This window comes from Ambystoma mexicanum, chromosome 3p (assembly GCF_040938575.1).
Source record: "Ambystoma mexicanum isolate Mex_15411 chromosome 3p, UKY_AmexF1_1, whole genome shotgun sequence".
Classification (NCBI taxonomy): domain Eukaryota; kingdom Metazoa; phylum Chordata; class Amphibia; order Caudata; family Ambystomatidae; genus Ambystoma; species Ambystoma mexicanum.
In genome coordinates this window covers 1,154,799,312-1,154,822,497 of record NC_090925.1, presented here as the reverse complement: position 1 = coordinate 1,154,822,497, position 23,186 = coordinate 1,154,799,312, and the positions used below count along the sequence as shown (strand labels likewise).

At 46.5% G+C, this 23,186-nt stretch overlaps 1 protein-coding gene across 2 annotated transcripts in view; it reads left to right on the top strand.

Annotated features, from left to right (window-relative positions):
* Positions 1-23,186, top strand: part of PPP2CA (protein phosphatase 2 catalytic subunit alpha) — a 197,814-nt gene that overhangs the window by 50,530 nt on the left and 124,098 nt on the right. For both annotated transcript variants that reach the window (XM_069652553.1, XM_069652554.1), the window contains exon 3: positions 22,596-22,769. In XM_069652553.1, coding sequence (XP_069508654.1) covers positions 22,596-22,769 — 174 coding nt within the window. The remainder of the gene's footprint in view (positions 1-22,595; positions 22,770-23,186) is intronic.

Sequence of the window (23,186 nt, the reverse complement as noted above, 5' to 3'; positions counted from 1 at the left end):
GTTGTATTGGAGAGGAGGCATCCGCATCTCCCTGAAACACAGTACTTGCATTAGTATGGTTTTCAATATTGGAAACATAACACACACTTGGGGTCGAACGCACAGGTACATATAAAGAGATAACCACAAATGATGCATTGTCTAAAAGAATCAAGGAAAATCTAAATATGATCACATTTCATCGACTTATTTCTCCGATATATTTACATCTGCATCATCTAAATGAGATGTGATTGTAGTGGAAGCTCCGTCGTCTCCCTGAAACACAGCACTTGCGTTAATAGGGAAGAAAGTATAGCAAATGGAATCACGTTATATGATCATGCATGATGGAGCTGTCAGTATCCATACCTCGTGCTGCTGAAGAATATCTATGGATGTTGCAAATGTAGTGCGCACTTCCGAAAGCTGTTGCGCAGATTCGTATACGCATGGTCCCGCTTCCACTTCCCCCGGAATTACTTGAATGTCAGGCTCTGCATCAAGTGCAGTGGTTGGCGTTCCATCAACTGCTTGAAACATAGTACTTGCATTAGTGAGGCTTACAATAGTGAAAACATAACGCACACCTGGGGTCGACAGCACAGGTACATATCAACGGCTAACCACGAATGAAACATTGTGTAGAACAATCAAACAACATGAATTCCAGCTCTGATGATGACGCTGGATGGAGCTGTCAGTATCCATACCTCCTGCTGGTGAAGAACATCTAGAAATGTTGTAGATGTGGCGGACGCTTCAGCATCTCCCTGAAAGACAGTACTTGCATTAGTATGGATAACACTAATTATAACTGAAAACAAACACCAGTGGACGATAACTAAGGTGTATATCAATTGGAAAGCACTAACCAAACATTCGGTAAAATAATTACACGGTAGAATAAAACTATTACTTGACCTGCATAAAACAAGTCTGTAGCGGATTAGCCTAGTAAGATTACCTGATACGCGCTAGAAGTGGTTGATAACTGCGACCACGTCAAGGATGTAGAATGTTCTTGCTTCAGATCCAAGGGATAGTCAAGAAGTTGTAAAGGTAAATTAATGATTGATAATGAAATGCCAATATTAAAAATAGCCATGTAAGGCGACAGAATACTTGAAAAATGCTCAAGTTCCCTGTTCCCATATATATACATTGCGTTTGTGGGTTATGAAATCGAAAAAGAATATATTGATAAATGTCATTATTCAAAAAACTATACACTCATATCAATATCGAAATTATTACAAGGGATAGAACACCTACAATATGAATTAATCCATTCGGCTACCTACACTCTACCGCAAGGCCTAAAGCTAAATCCGGACACTTGACTCACCGGTGGCGGAATGTGGACGAATAGAGTGGGAATAGCGTTTTTGAGCAATTTCAGTGTCGTTCGCCGTTTATTCTTCTTTGTTACCCAAGATGATGTGTACATGTCCAAGGAAAAGTGCTGGCTGCAGATGCGGTATCGATCACCCCTCTTGTCCTGTAAGACTTGTTGGACTCTACTTTCCAGCTCATCCAGTGGATATCCGCAATGTCTGACCCATTCTCTTATTCGATCAACAGTTTTCAGGAATACATGCATTGTAGTGCCTTCAGATTTCGCATGGGTCTTCGAAGGGCAACCGCTAATCGAACAGGCAGGCATTGTTGATAAATCTGAAAAGTAAATATCGACATTATTATACAATCTTCAAGAATAAAGATTTGATACAAAAGTAAATGAATCATACAATGATCAATGCAAGGTTTGTTTTGGTCGCAGGAACTATACCAGTTCATTATGTGCGGCTTAGTAGTTGCAGAAATGTATAAATGATGTGACTAGAATCTGAACATGTGACTCGTCCCTTGGATGTTCTGTCTTGCACGAGAAGGAAACATGCTTACATTATAGACTGGACCCCCGAAGGATGCAATTCAATGACAATAGACACAGATGAAAATAAATAGATCTATTGATAGCATAGCAATGGAAACTCAAGTCAATAGCAACGATACCAATGAACATAGCACTATTGTGTACTCTACTCGCAAATAGATAGAAATTCAAAAATCTGGGAAATATGACTAGGATACATGGCCTTACCTTGACCAACAAACAGTTGGATTCAGCAAGCAGAGCAGTATGTTGCAGGAGAATAGGTGGGTGGCCACAGGTAGCACACTGATGGGTTTGCTCTAAGCGGTCACAGAAGTTCACGGATAGCACGACGACGAGCAGATTAGCGTAGATTTCAGTGGTTGCCAGGTAGCACGTTCAGGAGTTGACTTGCAAAGCACAAAGATGTTCTCATGAGACATCAAGTAGTTTATTGAGTATTAGAAACAGGGGTGTGTTTGTGAATGAATGAATGAATGACGTATGTATGTCGTGGTATTAGGGGGCCGGCCTGCTTCAAAGGGGAGGCCTGGCTGGAGACACAGGGTCTGAGGAGGCCATTTGACCGATGGCCCCTTGGCGTGGGATACCTTTTGAAGTGTACATGTAGTTTGGCACCTTGGCCTTTCGCGCCCCTGACCGCGCGCATCCCCGGGTGCGAACCACCTTTGATAGAGGGGGTGGGATGGATGGTCCTGGGGCGTGCAGATGAGGCACAGGAAGACTGCTGAATAGTGACACACTTATGTGGATTACAGGGGGGCGGCCTGCTTCAAGGTGAGGCCTGGCTGGAGACACGGGGTCTGAGGATGCCATGTGAGCAATGGCCCCTTGGCGTGGGATACCTTTTGAAGTGTACATGCTGTTTGGCACCTTGGCCGTTCGCGCCCGTGACAGCCCCCCATGCCAGCGCTCATCCCCGGGTGCAAACCGCCTTTGATAGTATATCGTTGCTTATCAATAACAAATGCCACAGACCGGAGATTCTTGTGAGCACAGAGCCACACTTCAACTGGTGTATTATAGTGGTCAAGACCCTAAGGCCTGTATAATCCAATGGTAATTGTTAGTATAGATATATGTGTGACTTTTATAGAGACAACCTACTGAAAGACTTTGAACAAGTGTTATTTAGTGCATGCATTATCGAGCATGTTATGTTAGCTTAGATAGATAGTGACCACCCTGCTTCACAGCGACCAGACCTTCACCCATTCGTAGCACAGATGTCTGACGTCCATCCTTGAATGGAGACACACTTGATTCATTTAAAAAATCAAAACAACCGTTGTTAAAATATATGCAGTGTTTTATTTTGTATCTTATTCTCATGACACAAAAATACAAGACTTTAAAGATTATACAGGTCAGGTTGCAGCACAGCGAGAGAAAATCCCCTGTACTGACCGCTGTCACTCGGGAACATTTCTCTTATGGCACGAACGGCACAGGCGGGTATCACTCTTCGAACACGGTGTCCAAGCCTCCCGTGGAGCCACCGTGTAAAGGAACGATAGGCCACCAGCCTGTACCACCTGTGAAAAGGAATGAAACTGTTTTTAAATGACCAAGATAAGTTTAATAAACATTTGCTGTCAAATGACAATTCTTGTAACTAATGGCATTTTACATGGACAAATGCTATCTAGACAATGCACACTATTGAACGACTTTCACGCGTTACTATGATATGAATATATAATTTTGGATATAGTAGAAGACCATGAAATAGGAGTCGTTTGACAAGCAGAGTATACTTACTCGTTACTCGGATTACGAGGACGAACAGTTGCGCGAAGTTTGTGCATAAGCACCATCATTATTCTCAACACTGCCCTGAAGTCTGGCAGCTCGGTGATGCATTGCAGTCGTGGCTTGCCTTCCGAAATGTAGGCCAGGCATCCCGAGTTTTCTCGGCAGCAGCAGTTCTCCTCCTCGGTTGGCATTAGCTCGCACCAATTGCATGTGCACCAGGTGGAGACGCCGTCCATGCGACTAGGCCCAGGCTCTTCATCTGTTGAATCGTCCTCCCAACTGCCGTCCGAATCCCCATCGTTTTCGTGTGCTTCCCTTTCCAGTAGTTCCTCCTCGGTATACTTGGGCTCGTACATGTAGGGCATTATTGTAGCCGTTGTGTGGTAAACAAAGTAAAATAATTTACCGAGATGGTAAAGGTGTTCACACGGGCTACAAGCGGCGAAGGTAGCTGACCAGAGCACAGAAACGAGTCACAAAATACTCTAAGTAACACACAGAGAGAGGAATGGAATCGAAAATCTGCTGCTGTGTTGTGAAACGGTCTGTTTATACTTATTGAGGAAAGAGGCATCCTGCCATTTACATGGCGACACGTCATTAGCTGAAGCGCAGCAAATGTTGACACAAGACGTGCTTTGGCATTGGGAAATGGACGGTACGAGTCTGCTGATGACAGGCTCGGGGGCGGGGGAATTGATTTAGTGCCGCAGAAGCAGGTCAGCCAGGGCGATGCGGCAAGTGATAGGATTATCACAAAATGGCGGCTCCCTGGTGCTTGTTTTCGCGTGCGTTTAATGGATGAAAACTCGGGTAAGGTCCATAGGAGAGTTTTTTTTTCTAAAATCGAGCCACTTAGGCTTAAAAAAACATAGCCGACCCGTAGGGACAATAACATTTTTTTTTACTGGACCATGCCTTTATAGCCAAGCCGACTAGAGCTCTTAAAAATCTTAAATACTCGTCCTCCAACAAACAAAATATCAAAAAACCAACTCAAGATCATTCAAGATTTGGCTGAAGACCGCAAGATAATAAACAAAATCAGACAAAGGGGGAGCCCTGGTGATTATGGACACCACATTCTACAATGAAGGTTGTTTGAAATTGTTAGCGGACCAAGATACTTACCATAAACTTGATCATGAGCCTATTGATGAGATTAAAGAGACCATTAAGAAAACCATTGACAGCTGAAAAATTGGACTGGATTTCGGAAAACACTAGCAACTTTCTGATAAACAAACACCCGGTAATTCCTGTATTTTGTGGACTTCTCAAAATTCATAAAAACAGAACAGATCCACTGTTTACTTATCGTTGCAGGGACAGAAAGCATCTTCCATCCCCTGGCAATTTATCTAGACACAGTATTATACACTAATAAAAGATACTTATTTGAAAGACACAACTCAGTTCCTACAAAACATCAGAGATCTTGCTATGGATGACCCCAATCTACTATTGTTCACAATGGATGTAAGTAGCTTGTATACTTCAATCCTGCATAACCAAGAAATCGATGCACTAGAATGGTTCTTAGTTAAACATCAAATCGAGATACAAAAGATTTTTGCAATTGAATTGATCAACATTATTCTTTATAATAACTATTTTAGATTCAACGGACAATATTTTTTGCAAACTTCAGGAACCTCTATGGGGTCCCCTGTGTCTCCCTCTTATGCTAACATATTTATGCATTACTTTGAATGTACCTTTTTGTGTTCTTGAAAACCCCACCTGGAAACACAAAATACTAAGATGGTACAGATACATTGACGATGTGTTTGGGATATGGAGAGGAACGGAATCTGAACTTCTAATTTTTTGGAATTATCTTAACATCTGCAATGACAGGATTAAGTCAACAATAGAAATGGGCAAACCAGCTGTCAAATTCCTTGATGTCACTATAGAGATTACCAACTCTGGTCTAAAAAAAAAAACACAAATTAACAGAAAACCAACCGATGTCAATAGCACCTTACACTTTCACAGCTTTCATCCGAAACCATAGACCGCTCCTTCGACTAAAAAGGATCACCTCATCAGAAGCTAGCAAAATTCAAGGAGACTATACAATCATGAAGTCGAGATTCAAGGACCGAAATTTCCCAGTGGAAATCATTGATAAATCCATACTGAGAACAGAAGTACAGAGTGGACTTGCTGGACACCAAAACAAAAGAAACAAAGACGAATCTAATACACACATTGAAATACTCAAGCCAGAGTTTTCAGATAAAACGGATTATCCACAAGAATTGGGATATTATCAAATCAGATCCACAATTGAATCGGCTGCTTCCAGAACCACCAATGCTTGCCTACAAAAGGAGCAGAACCTTCAGAGATTGATTAAAAAACAAACCCACTACTCAAACTTTTCTCAACCCACCAAAAAATGGAACTTACCCGTGTCTGAATTGCCAACACTGTTCCAATGTTATAAAGGGAGATCATATTCGGCATGGAACTACTGGGAAGAAAATACCATTAAAAAATATGCTACTTGTGACTCTAAAAATGTAATTTATGCCCTAAAATGTCCCTGCGGAAAATACTATGTCGGGAAACAGCAAGAAAGGCAAAAGAAAGATGGACGGAGCACAAATCAAACATCCGTACCAAGAATACAAAATTTCCAGTCTATAGACACTTTCGAGACCATAAACCTACAATTGCACGAATGAGTGGTAATATTAGAAGTGGTGCACCCACTCCGAAGAGGAGGGGATTTACAGAAAATTCTTGCACAAAGAACATTTTTGGATTCATTACCTTGACTCACTTTCCCCTTTGGGGATGAATGAAGATTTTTTACTTTGGGCCCTTTCTGTGAAAAATTTAGCCTGTTTAAAACACCTTTAAAAAAAATAACACCTTTTGAGTTTTCTAAATTTCCCTGTTAGTCTGCTCAATCAGATGTATGTGATCAATTTTTTCTCATCTAAAATCACCAGTTATGGTATGGACCTGACAAGTTTGTTATGTAGTATATATTGTACTAAATGTAAGTTCAGATTATTTCGAATTACAGGAATTGCTGATTATGATATTTTATAATTTAGAGGTTTTTACCATATGTACTTTATGCATGGACTGTATACTAGGTTCACAATGGAAGCTCAGACTGAGGATCACGAAATGAGCACAAAATGGTGATTATGTAATCGTTTTTTCAAATCTTGCCATTTATATTTTCTCACACAATTACAATGTCCATCCATATCGGAACAGCTAATCTTAGAAGTTTCTTAACTAACAACACTTGTTCAAAATTCATTTAGAGATGGTAACAGGCATGATCCACGATTAGTATCAATCTGTACCTTTGCCACTAACTTTTCTTGACTATTGAGTATCTACATCTATGACTTCCTCTTCTTCCTTGGTTCGTGCAATCCAGGCTTGTTTACTAGCATACGCGACTTGTTTCAAACAGCACATGCACATGGTTTCGTCCTTTGTTTTGACGTTCACCGCGCATGTACTTCTCTTGCGTCATTGTTGTGACGCATAACTCACAGGACCTTTTATAAGATTGGCGCACATGCGCAATGCAACGTAATACTGCTGCACATGCAAGCTTTTGCGTCACCACGCAGGTAGCACTTAAGCAGAGATCAGTATAGAGTTGCATCCTAGTATGGCGGATGCGACCTACCATGACGCTCTTCTGACCTCAGACTTCTATTCACAAGTAAGTTATCCTACACTCTTCTGAAATGTATGGAGGTACCCTCTCTATTGAGTTAACTTATTTGAGTGCCTCTGTCTCCATCCGGCCCACAGGGAAGCGATTGTGAAATCTGCCTCAAGTTCTCCAAGTGAACCATGAAGGATCGTCGCAGTAGACTGGCGGCGTGGCTCAATGCCAATGCATCTACCACGTGTGCCAAGCAGGGGCATGCCTCACCCAGGACCGGCCGGTCTGTGGAGCGGGCTTGTAAGTCCTTTGAGGGCGCCCCATCCGTGGGGGCCTAAGACAAGGCCAAGCACTACAAGTCCGTTTCCGTCCGGTCACAGCGCAAGCAGGGCACGTTCATCTTCACCATCTGCCTCAATCACATGATTCAGGACGACTGGGATGATGTGTAAATGCCGCCGGGGGTGACGACGGCAGAAATGTAGGCCTACCGCTGGACATTTTTTCGACCCTACACATCCTGGTGTCTGAGATTCAGAAAAGGAGGCAGACGACGCACAGGACCTAGCTCCTGCCCCAGTGGCCCCTGACCAACCTCCGTTTAAAGAGGAAGCAGCACCCTATACCACTGCATCAACCCCCACACAAGCGCCATGTGCCTTCCCCACCTAGGTACCCGGACACTGGGACGAACACGGCTATGGCGACTACGGACAAGGACATCGCCATGTCGGGCAGTTCGTGCAGCCAAGGGCTTCTCCACCTGATGAGGTGGGGTTGTTCCATGCCATGGTCGCCAGAGCGTCCGAACTCTTCCAACTGACGCCAGAAGAGACCAAGAAGGGTTTCCTCTACTAACGGCGCATGGCCAAGAGGAACACCATCACTGCGGGGCCCTCATGGATGACATTTGGGAGGAGGGCCTAGCTTTGATGAATCTGGCCATGGCCCCGGCCAAGAGGGATAGGCTGGAGAAAAAGTACGGAGTGCCGGAGTCCGCACCGGAGTGCCTACGATTGCAGCCATCTCTGGACTCGGTGGTTTCGGCGGCAGTGAGGAAGTAGTAGTCTAACCCCTCATCTTCATCCTCCGTCCCTCTGGATACAGTGGGGAAGAAGTTGGATGGCATGGGAAGAAAGTTGATCTACTCTGCAGCATCGACAGTTAAGGCGGTCAACGCACTTGCAATCCTGGCCAGGTGCGACCAGGAGCTGTGGTATACGGTGCCCCTGATTCTGGAGTTCCTGCCCGACGACAAGCGTGTCGAGGCAATCTCCATCCTCCAGGAAGGGGAGGTGGCATCGGACCATGCCATCACAGTGGCACTGGACATCTCTGACACAGGGTACCGGCAGATGGGGAACAGTATCTGCCACCGTCGTTGTGGCTGGCTGAAAGCCACCCACTTCCGCCAGGTCGAACGAGGGTGCTGGACATGCCCTTCGGGGACAACCTCTTTGGGAAGGCCGTCAAGGAGTCGTTGCAGGCCATAAGACTGGCGCAGCCCGTGACCTGGACACTCAACATCGCTCTTTTCGCACCTTTGGTGGGAAGTCCGGCAGATCGTTGCAAGGTTTCGGCAGAGGGTCCTCTTCATATTGTCAATCCTCCCGGTCCACAACCCAGGAAGCCTACAGAGACTGTTCCAAGGAGGAGGTGGACAGTGTTGCCCCCAAGGCAGCAGGCAGGCCCCGAAGCAAGACTGAACCAGCAGGACGTCCCCCACCCATGCTTCAAGGTGGGAGGCCGGCTGGCTGGCTTTGTCAGCGAGTGAAAGATCTCCACCGACCGATGGGTGCTGACGCTCTCGCCCACGGAGACACTAGATTTCCAGCAGAAGTGTCTGCGGATAGCTCGGCTCCTGTAGGAAGTGTGGGGCCAGCGATGGAGCTGGTTCCAAAGCGACTCAGGGCCTCTGGAGTCTACTCCAGATACTTCTTGGTAAAGAACACCAGGGGCTGGAGGCCCATTCTAGACCTGTGGCGTCTCAACAAATACCAAATTCAGGATGGTCACGTTGCAACATGTGCTCGCCCAACTGGAGGAAGGAGACTTCTTGATGTCTCTGGATCTGGAGGACTCGTACTTCCACGTTCCCATTCATGAAAAGCATCGGAAGTTCCTGCGCTTCGTGGTACAGGGAAGACCCTACCAATTCATGGCCCTCCCCTTTGGACTGAAGTCGACGCCCATGGTGTTTACAGCGTGCCTGGCACCAGTGGCGGCCAATCTAGGTCTCCAAGGAATACACATGTACCTGTACCTTGACTGGCTCATTCCGGGCAAAGTCAAGGGAAACGGCCGTAGATGACACCGAGACGACTGGTGGGCTGCTGACGGATCTGGGGTTCTCCGTCCATTATCCAAAATCCTGCTTGATACCCTCACAGAACGCACTGTTCCCAACACGGTCCCCCTGCTTAGCGGCATCCTCGGAAGAGGATATCGGTCCTGCTGGACAAGGTGCAACAGCTGTTGGCACTGAAAACAGCCTCTGTGCAGACCATCAAGGTTGCTGCTCGGCATGCCATCGTGCATCTACCTGATCTGGCTCTGCTGGTTGCGACCCCTTCAGGAGTTCCTGGACGCTCGCTGGATTCAAGTGTCCGGAAGCTTCACAGACCAGATTACCCTCGACGGGGATCGAGAGATAAGATGGTGGGGCGTACGCTCCAACATCGCCCGGGGGCACAGTATTTCAGAGCCCCCCTGTACCAGGAGACTGTCACCACAGACGCTTCCCTGGAGAGTTTGGGAGCCCACACGTCTCCACGCCAGAGGCCTGTGGCGGCCGGAGGAGAGGATCTCCACATCAATATCGTGGAGCTGCGGGCAGTGTTCTGGGCCCTCAAATCGTTCCTTCCGTCCCTCAAGGGCAAAGTGGTTGGGACAACGCCACAATGTTCTGCATCAGGAAGTAGGGGGACACCCGATCCTCGGCACTCTGGTTTCAGACCAGAGACGCAGGCCACCCTAATAAACATGCCTATTGAACCAATGTGCTCTTCGGTAAAGCCGTCAAAGACACCCTTAAGACAACCAAGGATGAGTATGACACCCTTAAATCGTTGGGTCAACTCACCAACAAGCCTTCTGGGCAGAAGGGTAATGGCAATTTTCGCCCTTTTCACAGCCAAAGTCCTCAAAAGGGATCCAACTACAGTCAAAACCAGGGTTCCTCCTGGGGAAATAATCAAGGTCCATCCTCCCAGGGCTATCCTAGAGGACAACGCCGTGGTCGGGAGGGGCAACCCCTCTCTAGGTGGCACACCACCTCCAAAAGAAGTAACATTCTGCTTCAGGTGTCCTTGCATGCCTCTCCAGTAGGACGATGAATTTCCAGCTTGACCCACACATGGGAGAGAATCTCCTCACAGATGGGTGCTGTCCACAGTAGCAGGCGGATACTGTATAGAATTGCTCCAACTACCACCCCCTCCCCCCATGACAGAAAATCCACTCAGAAGAACAACGTATCCTTCTCGAGGAGATAACCACACTTCTAATAAAGGACGCCATCGAAGTCGTCCCGGCCAACCAGGTAAACGGGGGTATTTATTCAACTTACTTCCTTGTGCCAAAGAAAGATCTAACAATGCGCCCAGTATGAGATTTGCGCCCTGCAAACAAATATGTCAAGCCACCAAAGTTCTGCATGACTACGCTACAAGAGGTAATCCCCTCTACTAAAAAAGGATTACATGGCAACACTGGATATGAAAGATGCTTTATTTTCAGCGCACAGAAGATTCTTGCGTTTCAAGATAGTGAACAAGCACTACCAATTCAAGGTGCTGCCCTTTGGAATAGCCTCTGCTCCTAGGGTATTCACAAAAGTACTGGCGGTGGAGGCAGCGCACCTGTGCAGGGAGGCAATCCCAGTGTACCCTTACCTGGACGACTGGCTCATTAAAGGGGAGTCACCTCATACCCCCCTAATTTGCAGACAAAACATTCAAAGGACAATCAACCTTCTGTTACGCTCACCTGACTCCCACGGGGGCGCTGGCCTGGTTCGCGCTGCTGTGACCTCTTCTAAGGTGATACGCAGGGTTCGGAAGACGGACTGGACCGGGCCCCCAAATCTGGCTTGTCTAGATTAACTGTTTGCGGGGTAATGCAATCGGTCTCCCACTTTCCCCTCTCACCCTCCTTGAAACCCTTCTGTGATTTCTCGTAGCGTCTCACCTTAGGGTCTGGAAGGACGAGCTCTCCATCTTGCTTCTGATGCAGGGGCGCGTTGGTATCCAGTTACTTCACTGGATTTTCGGATTGGTGAGAACCAAACTTGCTTGGCTTCCAGCTAAGTTTTTTGATAAGAGGTTCCCCTTGTGTCCATGCATTAATGTACTAATGCTAGTGTCTTTTTCCCCATAGGGGCCGGGGTCCGGAAATGCCAGGATGCGGCGCGGACCCGAAAAGAAGAGGGAATGAATCAACAGGTAAGTCTTAACATGGAGATTTAGCTTTCCTTATTCCCTTCTCTCTCTCACCTTTTTGTTTTAGTGTTTTTCTCCCTAGGCGCTGGGGCGTGACTGCGAATCCGCATGATCGCTGCTGAACATGGAGGCGCCCTGTGAAGGTGAGTGGAATGCGGCGCTGCAGCGATCGACGCGATGAGCTTTTAAATTGGTCTTCCTTTTCAGGATTGTCGGCGAGATGTCTCCGGGATGTGGATTTAGCAGGTAAGGACTTTTCCTTCTGTTCTCTTCTTCTCTTCCTTTGCAGGTGATCCAGGATGCTGGCAGACGTGGCAGAAGTCAGGATGCAGAAGCAGACACGGTGAGCGTCCAGCTGCTAGATGCAGAACAACGCGAAGCACATGTGGCCGTTCGGGTGGGGTTTAAATAGCCTTGGAAGAAGGTCCAGGTATGTATCCTTCCCCGACCACGCCCGGATGGTAAATTAGTCCCACAGGTAAAGTAGTTCCTTTCAGGCCTCAAGGAGGCCGGGATCCTGCAGCATGGTCTGCTTCAGGTAAGTGCACCCAAGCACATCCATAATGAGCCTGGCGCCATAGGCGCCAGGACACTGTCCAAAGGGCCCCTATATGGGGTTGCTGGGTCCTTCCTTGGGGACTGGATGTACGCTTTCGGGGACGCCGGGCTTGAACCGGCTCCCCGAGAGCGGGCATCATGACCGCACTAAACCCCCTACCCCCCACCCCCAGGCCCCTGCCAAGGTTGTTCCCTCCGGGGGTTTTGGTTTGTCTGGGAAGAGTCAGTGGAATTTCCTGACTAATCAAGGTGCATGCACATGGTCGCTGGGTTCCCACGACCTCTCCTGAGGTCCGTACCCCTTCCAATAAATTAGGTAGAACAGTTTTGACCTAAACATTTTTGAGTCTAACATGTTCTTCACTTTGAATTTGGGCTCCCCATCTATCAGAATTGGTTCTGGAGGTTTGAGTAGTCGGGTTCCGGGTACCACTGGTTTCAGAAGTGACACATGAAAAACAGGGTGAGTTTGCATACTAGCTGGTAAATCAAGTTTAACAGCCACTGGGTTAATTATTGCCGTAATAGAATAAGGTCCCAGATATTTTGGGTTAAAAGTTCGAGGCCCTTTGAGTGGTAAATGTCTGGTAGCTAACCACACTTGATCCCCAATCTGATACGGAGGTGCTTCACTCTGATGTAGATCAACATTCTCCTTGTATTTTCTCTTGGCTTGTTGTAAATGCGTAGTTGCCTCTTTGAAGGCTTGGGTAATTGTAGAATGCAGATGTTCTACTGCAGGCATTCCGAGGTTCTGAGGTGAGTCAAGGTTTGAGGTTCGAGGGTGATGCCCAAGCAAAGTATAAAAAGGACTGTGGCCAGTTCCAGAGTGTACCTAATTATTATATGCGTATTCGGCTATCCAAAGAATGTCTTTCCAGTTGCTTTCAGATTGCTGTAACATACACCGTAAGTCCTGTTCAAGGGTCTGATTTGTCCTCTCGGTCTGACCATTGGTCTGAGGGTGGTGACTGGTCGATAATCTTACGTCGATCTGCGCCATTTGACAACATTTGCGCCAGAAGTGGGAAATTAATTGGCTTCCCCGGTCAGAGATTAGTATAGATGGGAATCCATGTAGCCGAACAATATTTTCGAGGAATTCTTTGGCTAGGACAGAAGCTGAAGGTAAACCTTTCAAAGGAATAAAGTGGGCAATTTTGGAAAACAAATCCACAATTACCAGAATAGTATTGTACCCCGAACAAGGAGGCAGGTCCGTAATAAAATCCATTGATAGGGTGTGCCAGGGTGCTGGCGGTATGTCTAGAGGTTGAAGGAGACCGGCTGGTCTTTTCTTTTGACTTTTATTTTGGGTGCAAACACCACAGGACATCACAAAAGATTTAACATCTTTTCGCCAAGAGGGCCACCAAAATTGTCGTTTCACCTTTTCCTGTGTCTTGGCAATACCGGGGTGTCCCTCTATTAATGTATCATGATAACCGGAAATAACTAGTTTGTGTAATTCCTTATGTGGCAGGAATAAGCGTCCTTGGAAATAAGGTAAAACATGATCTATGGTAAAGTCTGATCCCTTTTGTATCCATTCCTGTAAGGTTGTAGGGTCCAGGAGTTGTTTCACTCTGGCTTGAATGTCTTCAAGCGTCTGTAACGAAGTCATGCATAGAATCCTCTGTTCGGGAATTATTGGTACTGGTTCTGAGTTTGTATCAGATTCTCCCATTCCAATTCGGGATAAGGCGTCTGCTTTGCCATTCTTGCAGCCAGGTCGATAGGTAATCACAAAATCGAATTCAGCAAAAAAACAAAGCCCATCGGAGCTGCCGTGATGACTGTGCCTTGGCGGTTTTCAAATACTGTAAATTCCGGTGATCAGTGATCACTGTGATGGTATGTCGAGCGCCAAGCAGATAATGCCGCCAGGCTTTAAAAGCAGACTTAATGGCTAGCAGTTCTTTGTCCGTGATTGCATATTTAACCTCGGGTGCCGAGAATTTTCTGGACCAAAATGCTACGGGATGCAGTTGGTTGGTTTCGGGATCTCTTTGGGACAGGACAGCTCCCATGGCTAGGCTGGATGCGTCAGTCTCGACGACATAAGGGAGATCTGGACGCGGGTGTTTCAATATAGGTGCGGAGGTAAACTTAGCTTTTAAATCCTGAAAGGCCTGCTCGGCTTCTTCAGACCATTCAAAACGTTTATTTTTCCTCAAGAGTGCAGTAATGGGTTGTACCACGCGTGAACATTCCGGGATAAACCTGCGATAGAAATTGGCAAAGCCGAGCATGCTTTGAACCCCTTTTACAGAGCTAGGTGATGGCCATTTGAGGATGGCATCCACTTTTCTTGAGTCCATTCGGACTCCTTTGGGTGTCAGGATGAAACCTAGAAACTCGACTTCTGTGGTATGGAAAACACATTTCTCCAATTTAGCAAATAGTTTGTGTTGGCTCAGTTTTTCAAGTACTGCCCTGATGCGTTTTCTGTGATGAGATTCCGAAGAGGAGTACACCAGAATGTCATCGATATATACGACAACACAAACATCGATGAGTTCCCAAAGGACATCATTCATGAAGTATTGGAAGGCAACCGGCGCGTTACACAATCCGAAAGGCATCACCTGGTACTCGAATAATCCGTATTTAGTACGGAAGGCAGTTTTCCATTCGTCGCCTTCTTTAACTCTTACCAGATGATAAGCCCCCCGGAGATCTAACTTGGTGTATATGCAAGCGTCCTTCACCTGGTCAAGGAGTTCAGGGATCAGAGGCAGAGGATAACGGTTTTTAACCGTTATCTGGTTCAATGCGCGCTAATCGATCCAAGTTCTAAGGTCACCTTCTTTTTTTGGGCACGAAGAACAAAGCCGAGGACCGGGGACTTTGACGGGCGAATAAAACCATTAGCTAGGTATTGATCCAAATATTGTCTCAAATGCAGATTCTCAGGTTCGGTAAGGGCATAAATCCTGCTACAAGGGGGTTGTGCACCGGGCACCAGATCGATTTGGCAATCGTACGGTCTGTGAGGAGGTAACGTGTTGGCCTGTTCCTTTTGGAAGACGTCCTGAAAGTCTTGGTATTCCGGAGGTAGTTGCATGGAGGCAGAGGTTACAGATGCTAGCTTAATCTTCAGGTTTTCTGGGTAGCAGGTTTGTGTACAATCCGGGAAGGTTATTCTCTTAGCTCGCCAATCAATTCGAGGATTGTGTCTCTAGCCAAGGGATTCCAAGAATAACCTGACACTTTGGAGCCTTGATTACATCAAAGACAACACCCTCCCGATGGCCATCGGGACCAATAAGAGTCACCTCAGTAGTGGAATGTGTTACCGGTCCAGAGGCAATTTCAGTTCCATCGACTGTGGTGATGACATCTTTGCTGGTTTTAGGACGGAAAGGGAGGTTAATCCTAGAGACCAATTCACGATCCACATAGTTTCCAATAGCCCCACTATCGATGTATGCCTTTATTGCATGCAACCGCTTAGGCTGTTCTGGATCTACGAGAACCATTGGCACAATGAAATGCGAGGTCTGAGAGTTTGTTTTCAAGCTCGGCAAGCAGACCGCTACACTTGTCGGGCGGAGTCGTTTCCCGAAACAGTCTTCATGGTTTTTATCAGCGGCTCCTACCGCCTTTCGGGGCGGTTTTGCCGGGGAATCTCGTAGAAAGTGTCCAGAATTCCCACACTAAAGACATAATTTTAACTGCCGCCTCCTTTCACGTTCCTTTTGAGTTAAGGGTCCTTTAACCCCTCCAATTTGCATAGGCTCAGACATCAACTCCCTGGGGATTAGCATGGGTCTTGACCAACACCTGGGTCTCAAACCTGGACCGATCTGCTTTTCTGTTTTGAAGTCTGTGATCCAATTGGACCACTAAGTCTATATACTCTGTGCATTCTTGGGGCGGATTTACAACTTGGGCCAAGACATCTTTAAGTTCTCTGCGAAGGCCTCGATAAAACAACATGACTTTTATCCTCTGGCCATCCCGTTTCCACAATTAGTCTATTAAAGGTTGCAATATAGGATAGGAGGTCCTTATTGCCCTGTCGCAGGGATAGAAGTTCGTCATCCAGCGCCTGCCCCTGAGAGTGTCGAGCAAATAACCTTTCCATGCTTGCTTGAAACCTTTGAAAATCACGGAGAATCGGGTCATCTTGAGTAACCAGTGGAACTGACCAATCTGCAGCGCAGCCGCTGAGATATGACAATACAAAGGCTACCTTGGTCTGATCATTAGGGAAGTCCGCAGGTCTGCATAGGAAGTGCAAACGACACTGATTCATGAATACGGCGAATCGTTTGGGGTCCCCAGCAAAGCGTTCGGGTGGGGCCAACGGCATGTTTCCAGGTAGATTAATCTGCACAGGGTTACTGGAAACCACAGGAGCGGGGTTCCCTCCGGAACCGGGTACAGGAGTTTGCCCAGCTTGACCTTGCAAAAGCTGTCTGGCCAGGTCATCAGTTCTTTCCTTTGATATTATTAATTCCCTCCTGAGGGCATTAGTCTCTTGACGAACGGCATGTACTTCGGCCCGTAATTCCCCCAGTAATTGGGCCAACTGATCACTCTCAGAACTTTCCATAGCGCCTGGGTGGGAATTTGTAGGAAGGCTTCGCGTTCTGTTACGCTCACCTGACTCCCACGGAGGCGCTGGCCTGGTTCGCGCTGCTGTGACCTCTTCTAAGGTGATGCGCAGGGTTCGGAAGACGGACTGGACCGGGCCCCCAAATCGGGCTTGTCTGGCTCGCAGAAGTATCCTTCTGTAGGCGAAAATAGGGGATTAATTGTCTGCGGGGTAATGCAATCGGCCTCCCACTTTCCCCTCTCATCCTCCTTGATACCCTTCTGTGATTTCTCGTAGCGTCTCACCTTAGGGTCAGGAAGGACGAGCTCTCCATCCTGCTTCTGATTCAGGGGCGCGTTGGTATCGTTACTTCACTGGATTTTCGGATTGGTGAGAACCATACTTGCTTGGCTTCCAGCTAAGTTTTTTGATAAGAGGTTCCCCTTGTGTCCATGCATTAATGTACTAATGCTAGTGTCTTTTTCCCCACAGGGGCCGGGGTCCGGAAATGCCAGGATGCGGCGCGGACCCGAAATGAAGAGGGAATGAATCAACAGGTAAGTCTTAACATGGAGATTTAGCTTTCCTTATTCCCTTCTCTCTCTCACCTTTTGTTCTGGTGTTTTTCTCCCTAGGCGCTGGGGCGTGACTGCGAATCCGGATGATCGCTGCTGAACATGGAGGCGCCCTGTGAAGGTGAGTGGAATGCGGCGCTGCAGCGATCGACGCGATGAGCTTTTAAATTAGTCTTCCTTTTCAGGATTGTCGGCGAGATGTCTCCGGGATGTGGATTTAGCAGGTAAGGACTTTTCCTTCTTCTGTTCTCTTCTTCTCTTCCTTTGCAGGTGATCCAGGATGCTGACAGGCGTGGCAGAAGTCAGGATGCAGGAGCAGACACGGTGAGCGTCCAGCTGCTAGATGCAGAACAACGCGAAGCACGTGTGGCTGTTCGGGTGGGGTTTAAATAGCCTTGGAAGAAGTTCCAGGTATGTATCCTTTCCCGACCACGCCCGGGTGGTAAATTAGTCCCACAGGTAAAGTAGTTCCTTTCAGGCCTCAAGGAGGCCGGGATCCTGCAGCATGGTCTGCATCTGGTAAGTGCACCCAAGCATTCCCATAATGAGTCTGGCGCCTATGGTGCAAGGACTGATGTCTTTTATGAGCCTGGCGCCATAGGCATCAGGACACTGTCCAAAGGGCCCCTATATGGGGTTGCTGGGTCCTTCCTTGGGGACTGGATGTCCGCTTTCGGGGACGCCGGGCTTGAACCGGCTCCCTGGGAGCGGGCATCATGACACCTTCTTTCATTTGGGCTTAGCCATCAATGAGAAAGTCCAGCCTAGTCCCAAGCACTTCAAAACAGTTCCCAGGAGTGGTCTTAAACACACAAGAGGGGTTGGTCTTTCTATCCGAGGCAAGAGTGCAACATTTGTTACTGCAAATACCGCATTATCAGGCCGGCTGCCAGATAAGGGTGCGCAAAGCTATGCGTTTAATAGGCATGATGGCATCTTGCATTTACCTGTTTCCTCACGTGTGCCTGCGATCCATGCAGGAGCGGTTGGCAAAACGGTGGTCTCGAGCAAGTGGTCAGTGGGACGATCTAGTGGTTGTTTCGCCAATACTTATGCAAAATCTTCGCTGGTGGACAAGGGAAAATATAATGAAGGCCAAACCCTTCTATGATCGAGATACAGGCAATTGTCACGACGGATGCCTCTCTAGCGGGCTGGGCTCACTACATTCACCAGACAGCTCAGGGTCTGTGGTCTAGCACTGTAGCTCAGAACCACATCAATCTGCTAGAGCTTCTGGCAGTATTCAAAGCCCTTTGGGCATTCCAATCCCATTTAATGAACCAATCTGTGCAGATCCTAACAGCACTACGCCGATGTTTTATATCAACAAACGGGGGTACACGGTCTCCAAATCTGTCCAGACTTGCGCAGCAAATTTGGAAATGGGCACTCGGACGGAAGATGTTCCTGTCGTCACAGCATGTTCCAGGGGAACTCAACTCTCTGGCAGACTCATTAAGCAGAGATCCCTCACCAGAGCAACACAAGCGGCGTCTACACGAAGGAGTCATAGAACACCTTCTGTCAATGGGGTTTCCCCACAATAGACTTATTCGCCACAAGTGAAAACAGTCAATGCCCAGACTTCGCGTCCAGGTTCCCTCAGCCAGTCTCCAAGGGGAACGCCCTATGGATGAACTGGTCAGGGAAATTTGCATTCACTACCGGCCCCACCCCAACGCCTTTCATGAGTAAGGTGGTCAACAAGACTCTTATCCTAGTTTCTCCTTTGTGGGCAAGACCACCATGGTATCCACATCTGGGAAAACTGGCAATGTGCGATCCCATCAAACTCCTGTGCCAGTACAACCTACTCACTCAGCAGGAGGTACTAACCGTGCACCCGCAGATTCACTCAATGAACTTGGTAGCATGGGTCCTGAGGTCATAGAGTTCGGACATCTCAACCTGTCGCAGAGATGCATGGCTATCATGAAAGAATCAAGAAAACCAAACACTAGGCATTGTTGTTTGGACAAATGGAGGAGATTTGTAATTTGGTGCCAGTCTAAACAAATCCACCCCATAGAATGTACGCCATCCCACAGTCTAACTTATATGCTCCATTTGCTAGACGCAGGGTTAGTATTCAACAGGTCCACCTGGCGGCTTTATCCGCCTACACGACTTCCCATAATAAGGTCTCATGGTGGAAGGTACCGGTCATCAAAGCATTCATGGAAGGAGTAAAGAGACTCCACCCTCCAATTTCTAACCAGCCGCCAGGATGAGTTCTCAATGTACTTGCTGAGCACCTGACTTGTAAAACTGCCTTCTTAGTGGCCATCACTTCCATAAGAAGAGTTAGTGAAATTCAAGCATTGTCGGTGCAGGATCCTTTCTTTGTTGTACACAAAGACGAGCTGGTTTTACGTACTTGCCCTAGATCCTCCCTTAAATTCATCTCCAAATTTCATGTAATCCAATCAATTGAGCTACCGGCTTTCTTCCAGGAATCCAACAGCTCAGCTGAGGTAAAACTCCACACACTAGATGTGAGGAGAGCGGTCCTCTACTAGGTAGACAAGACCAGACCGCTAAGAAAAACAGATAAATTGTCTCCATTGCGCCAGGCAGAGAAGGTGACTGCATTTCAAACAATGCCATCTCTAGGTAGATGGGGGAATCGCACAGTTGGCTACATTTGCCTATCAGATAAGACACTGCCTTTTACTCCCAGGGTTCACTCCACAAGAGGCACAGGAGCCACCCTGGCTTTCATTGCAAATGTCCCCAAGACAGTATTTGCAAGGCAGCTACATGGAGCTCTGTACATACTTTCACTCAGCACTACTGCACTGACACTCATTCGAATGGATGCACAAGTCGAACAAGCGGTTGTAAGACATTTATTCGCTCATGAACCTTCTCACATCCCACCTCCTTATTCTAACACTGCTCGCTTATCTATGCACAGCATGTGATCTAAGCAGATTCCACAAGCCTCAGAAGGGATACATTACTCACCGTAATCGTATTCCTGATGCTTGTATCTGCTAAGATTCACATGCGACCCACCCTGCCTCCCCTCGGAGAGAAGGCGTATGGATGCTTATGAGCTTGTATGATGCATATCTGCTTGGATACGACTACTCCTGCTACCTCATGTCAGAAAAATAACAGTCTGAGGGACCTTGATGGGTAAGGTATCATGGGTACAGTGGACGTCGCACTAGGGATAGTATTACTGGCATGCCCTGTCGACGTCCCTTTTCGAGTTTTGAAAACTGTAATAATCTGCAGCTTCCACTGGATGTCGGCGTATGCACAGCATGTGAATCTAAGCAGATACAAGCATCAGAAATACGATTGCGGAGAGTAATGTATCCCATATATAGCGCATGCACATACTGGTGCAACCTTCCGACTATCGGGCATGCTAGATGATATTTGACTGCTTGGTATTCTATTCAAGCATGTGAATCTATGACCGTTCTAATGCTGGAGAAGTCTGTTACTTACCTGTAACTGTATTTGTCCAGCATTGATATCTTTCATAGATTCACATGCGCCCGCCCCCCACCCCTCGGGAGAGGCTGCTCGCTCTGTCAGTCATCCGTTACTAGGCTTCACGGTTCAAAACTTGAAGATGGCAGGTGGAGCCTAAGCCCTGCCACCTCATTGGTTGGGGCCTAAAAGGACCAAAGGAGGTGGAGGGACTCCACAAGTGAAGGGCTGCACAGGCCCTATGGGGCCCTTTTGGTGTAGTTTTTTCTTCCTAAGGAAGATTTTTTTTTTTTTAATATTACTTTTATTTAAATTGGAGGATTCCCAGTCTGATGACTGGGAATGTTCAAGCATGTGAATCTATGAAGATACCAATGCTGGAGAAATATAGTTAAGTAACTAAGACAACTGAGGAGTGCATTACTGGACCCGCATTGGGGAGAGTCCCTACGACGACCACTCACTCCCTTGGAATGCACTCTGAACGAACGCCATTGCTCCAGAGGGTTAATTACAAAGTTCTACTCCTTGAGTAACAGGGGCCATTTACCGACACCAAGTACACAAACAAGATGGGAGGCAGAGTTGGGCTTACAAGACAGCCGCGATACCTGGGCAGTGATCTACAAATCAGTTTGGTCCACTTCGATCTCCATGCAGTACAAGATGCATAATGGTTGGTTATTAACACAATGGCACCTAATCCCGCAAAGATTAGCAAAAATGTTTCCAGGTGTTAAGTTCAGATCTATATGAAGGACATTTTGTGTTGGATGCTAGCCATGGATGGGATTCACAAACTTATCCCCAATAGTAATATTCGGGGTAGAAGCGGTTGCAGAGGGGACAAATAAGGTGCTGTCAAATATGCCTAGAAACCTGCTTCTGGTGGCTAGAGTCCGTCTTAGAATTCACTGGAAATGCAACACGCTACCAACAAAGAAGGAATGGTTGAGCAAAGCGCACGAGATGTACGCATTGCTGGAAACACACTACCATATTGACATGATATGGCTCCACTTTCTTGAGTATCACAATGCGCATACAGACACACGCATGCAGGCAGCATTGTATGTGAAAGGTGACCCATGAATTTATGAAAGATCACATTATCCATTTAGATACGTGGGCCTTGGCCGAACAAAAAGGTGTAACGGTGATTCTTTTCCTTGAAATGTACATGGCTTGATCCAAAGGGGAAGTCGTGTTGTGAAATGAACAATACTTTAATTCAATATTTAGTTTTTGCCAGATGTGAAGGGTGGCCTGTTGGGTTGGTGAAGGGAATATTCTTCTTCCTTGTTACCAAAAGTAAAAAAGCCATCATGGTCACTCCTACAAATGTGAAGTATCTTGAGCTTTATGTCAAGAAATATTATTCATACCTTGTAATTTTCTACAGTGTATGATATCTGATGTGGCTTTACTTGCATGTTATTCGTTGGACTAATGTTAACAAAATCACTAAAATATTATTTAAAAAAAGAAAGGAGTAGTGCATTATTTTAGTTAGTAATGGAGTTATTTACGTAAAACTCAATTTTTAACAGGATTGGACTTGTCTTCCAACCACCCCCTCCCTCCCACTGCCAGTACCAATCTTCACTGTTTCTTCTCCTTTCTCTTGTAGCTAAAATGTCTTCAAGGGGAGGAGCTATCTCAAGACTTTTATGTAGACTGTAGTTCTACCAGACGATTGCTTTGAGAATTTAGTTGTCAATTGTAAAACCTTTCTTATTTTTAGGTTCGCTATCGTGAACGCATAACGATCCTTCGAGGGAACCATGAAAGCAGACAAATCACACAAGTATATGGCTTCTACGATGAGTGCTTACGGAAATATGGAAATGCAAATGTTTGGAAATATTTTACAGATCTTTTTGATTATCTTCCACTTACTGCCTTGGTGGATGGCCAGGTATGTTACTTTTTTTGACTTGATGTCATTTTAATGTGTATCCTTCAGGGAAGACCTGATTCTTGTAAATATTTATAATTTCCTTCAATTGACTTATTCGACTGGCCTTATCAAGGTATTTTCTATTTTGCAAATAGGCAAATGTTCCTACTGTGGCTATTTTGAATATCAAATCCAAGTGCAAGTTAAGATCCATTAGGCATATGATTTGTTAGTGTTCAATGCCTAGGTCAGTCATATCCTCTAGCATATATTGAGAGCAACACAATCTAAACACTTTTTGAATGCAAGTTCAAAGTACTAAAAAGCTTTGCTACAGTCAAAGGTATCGGAATGTTACACCTCATGTGATGGTTAATTGTTTGAACTCCTGTTTGACCCTTCTCTGGATGTACCTCGGGTGGCATTTATTTGGAA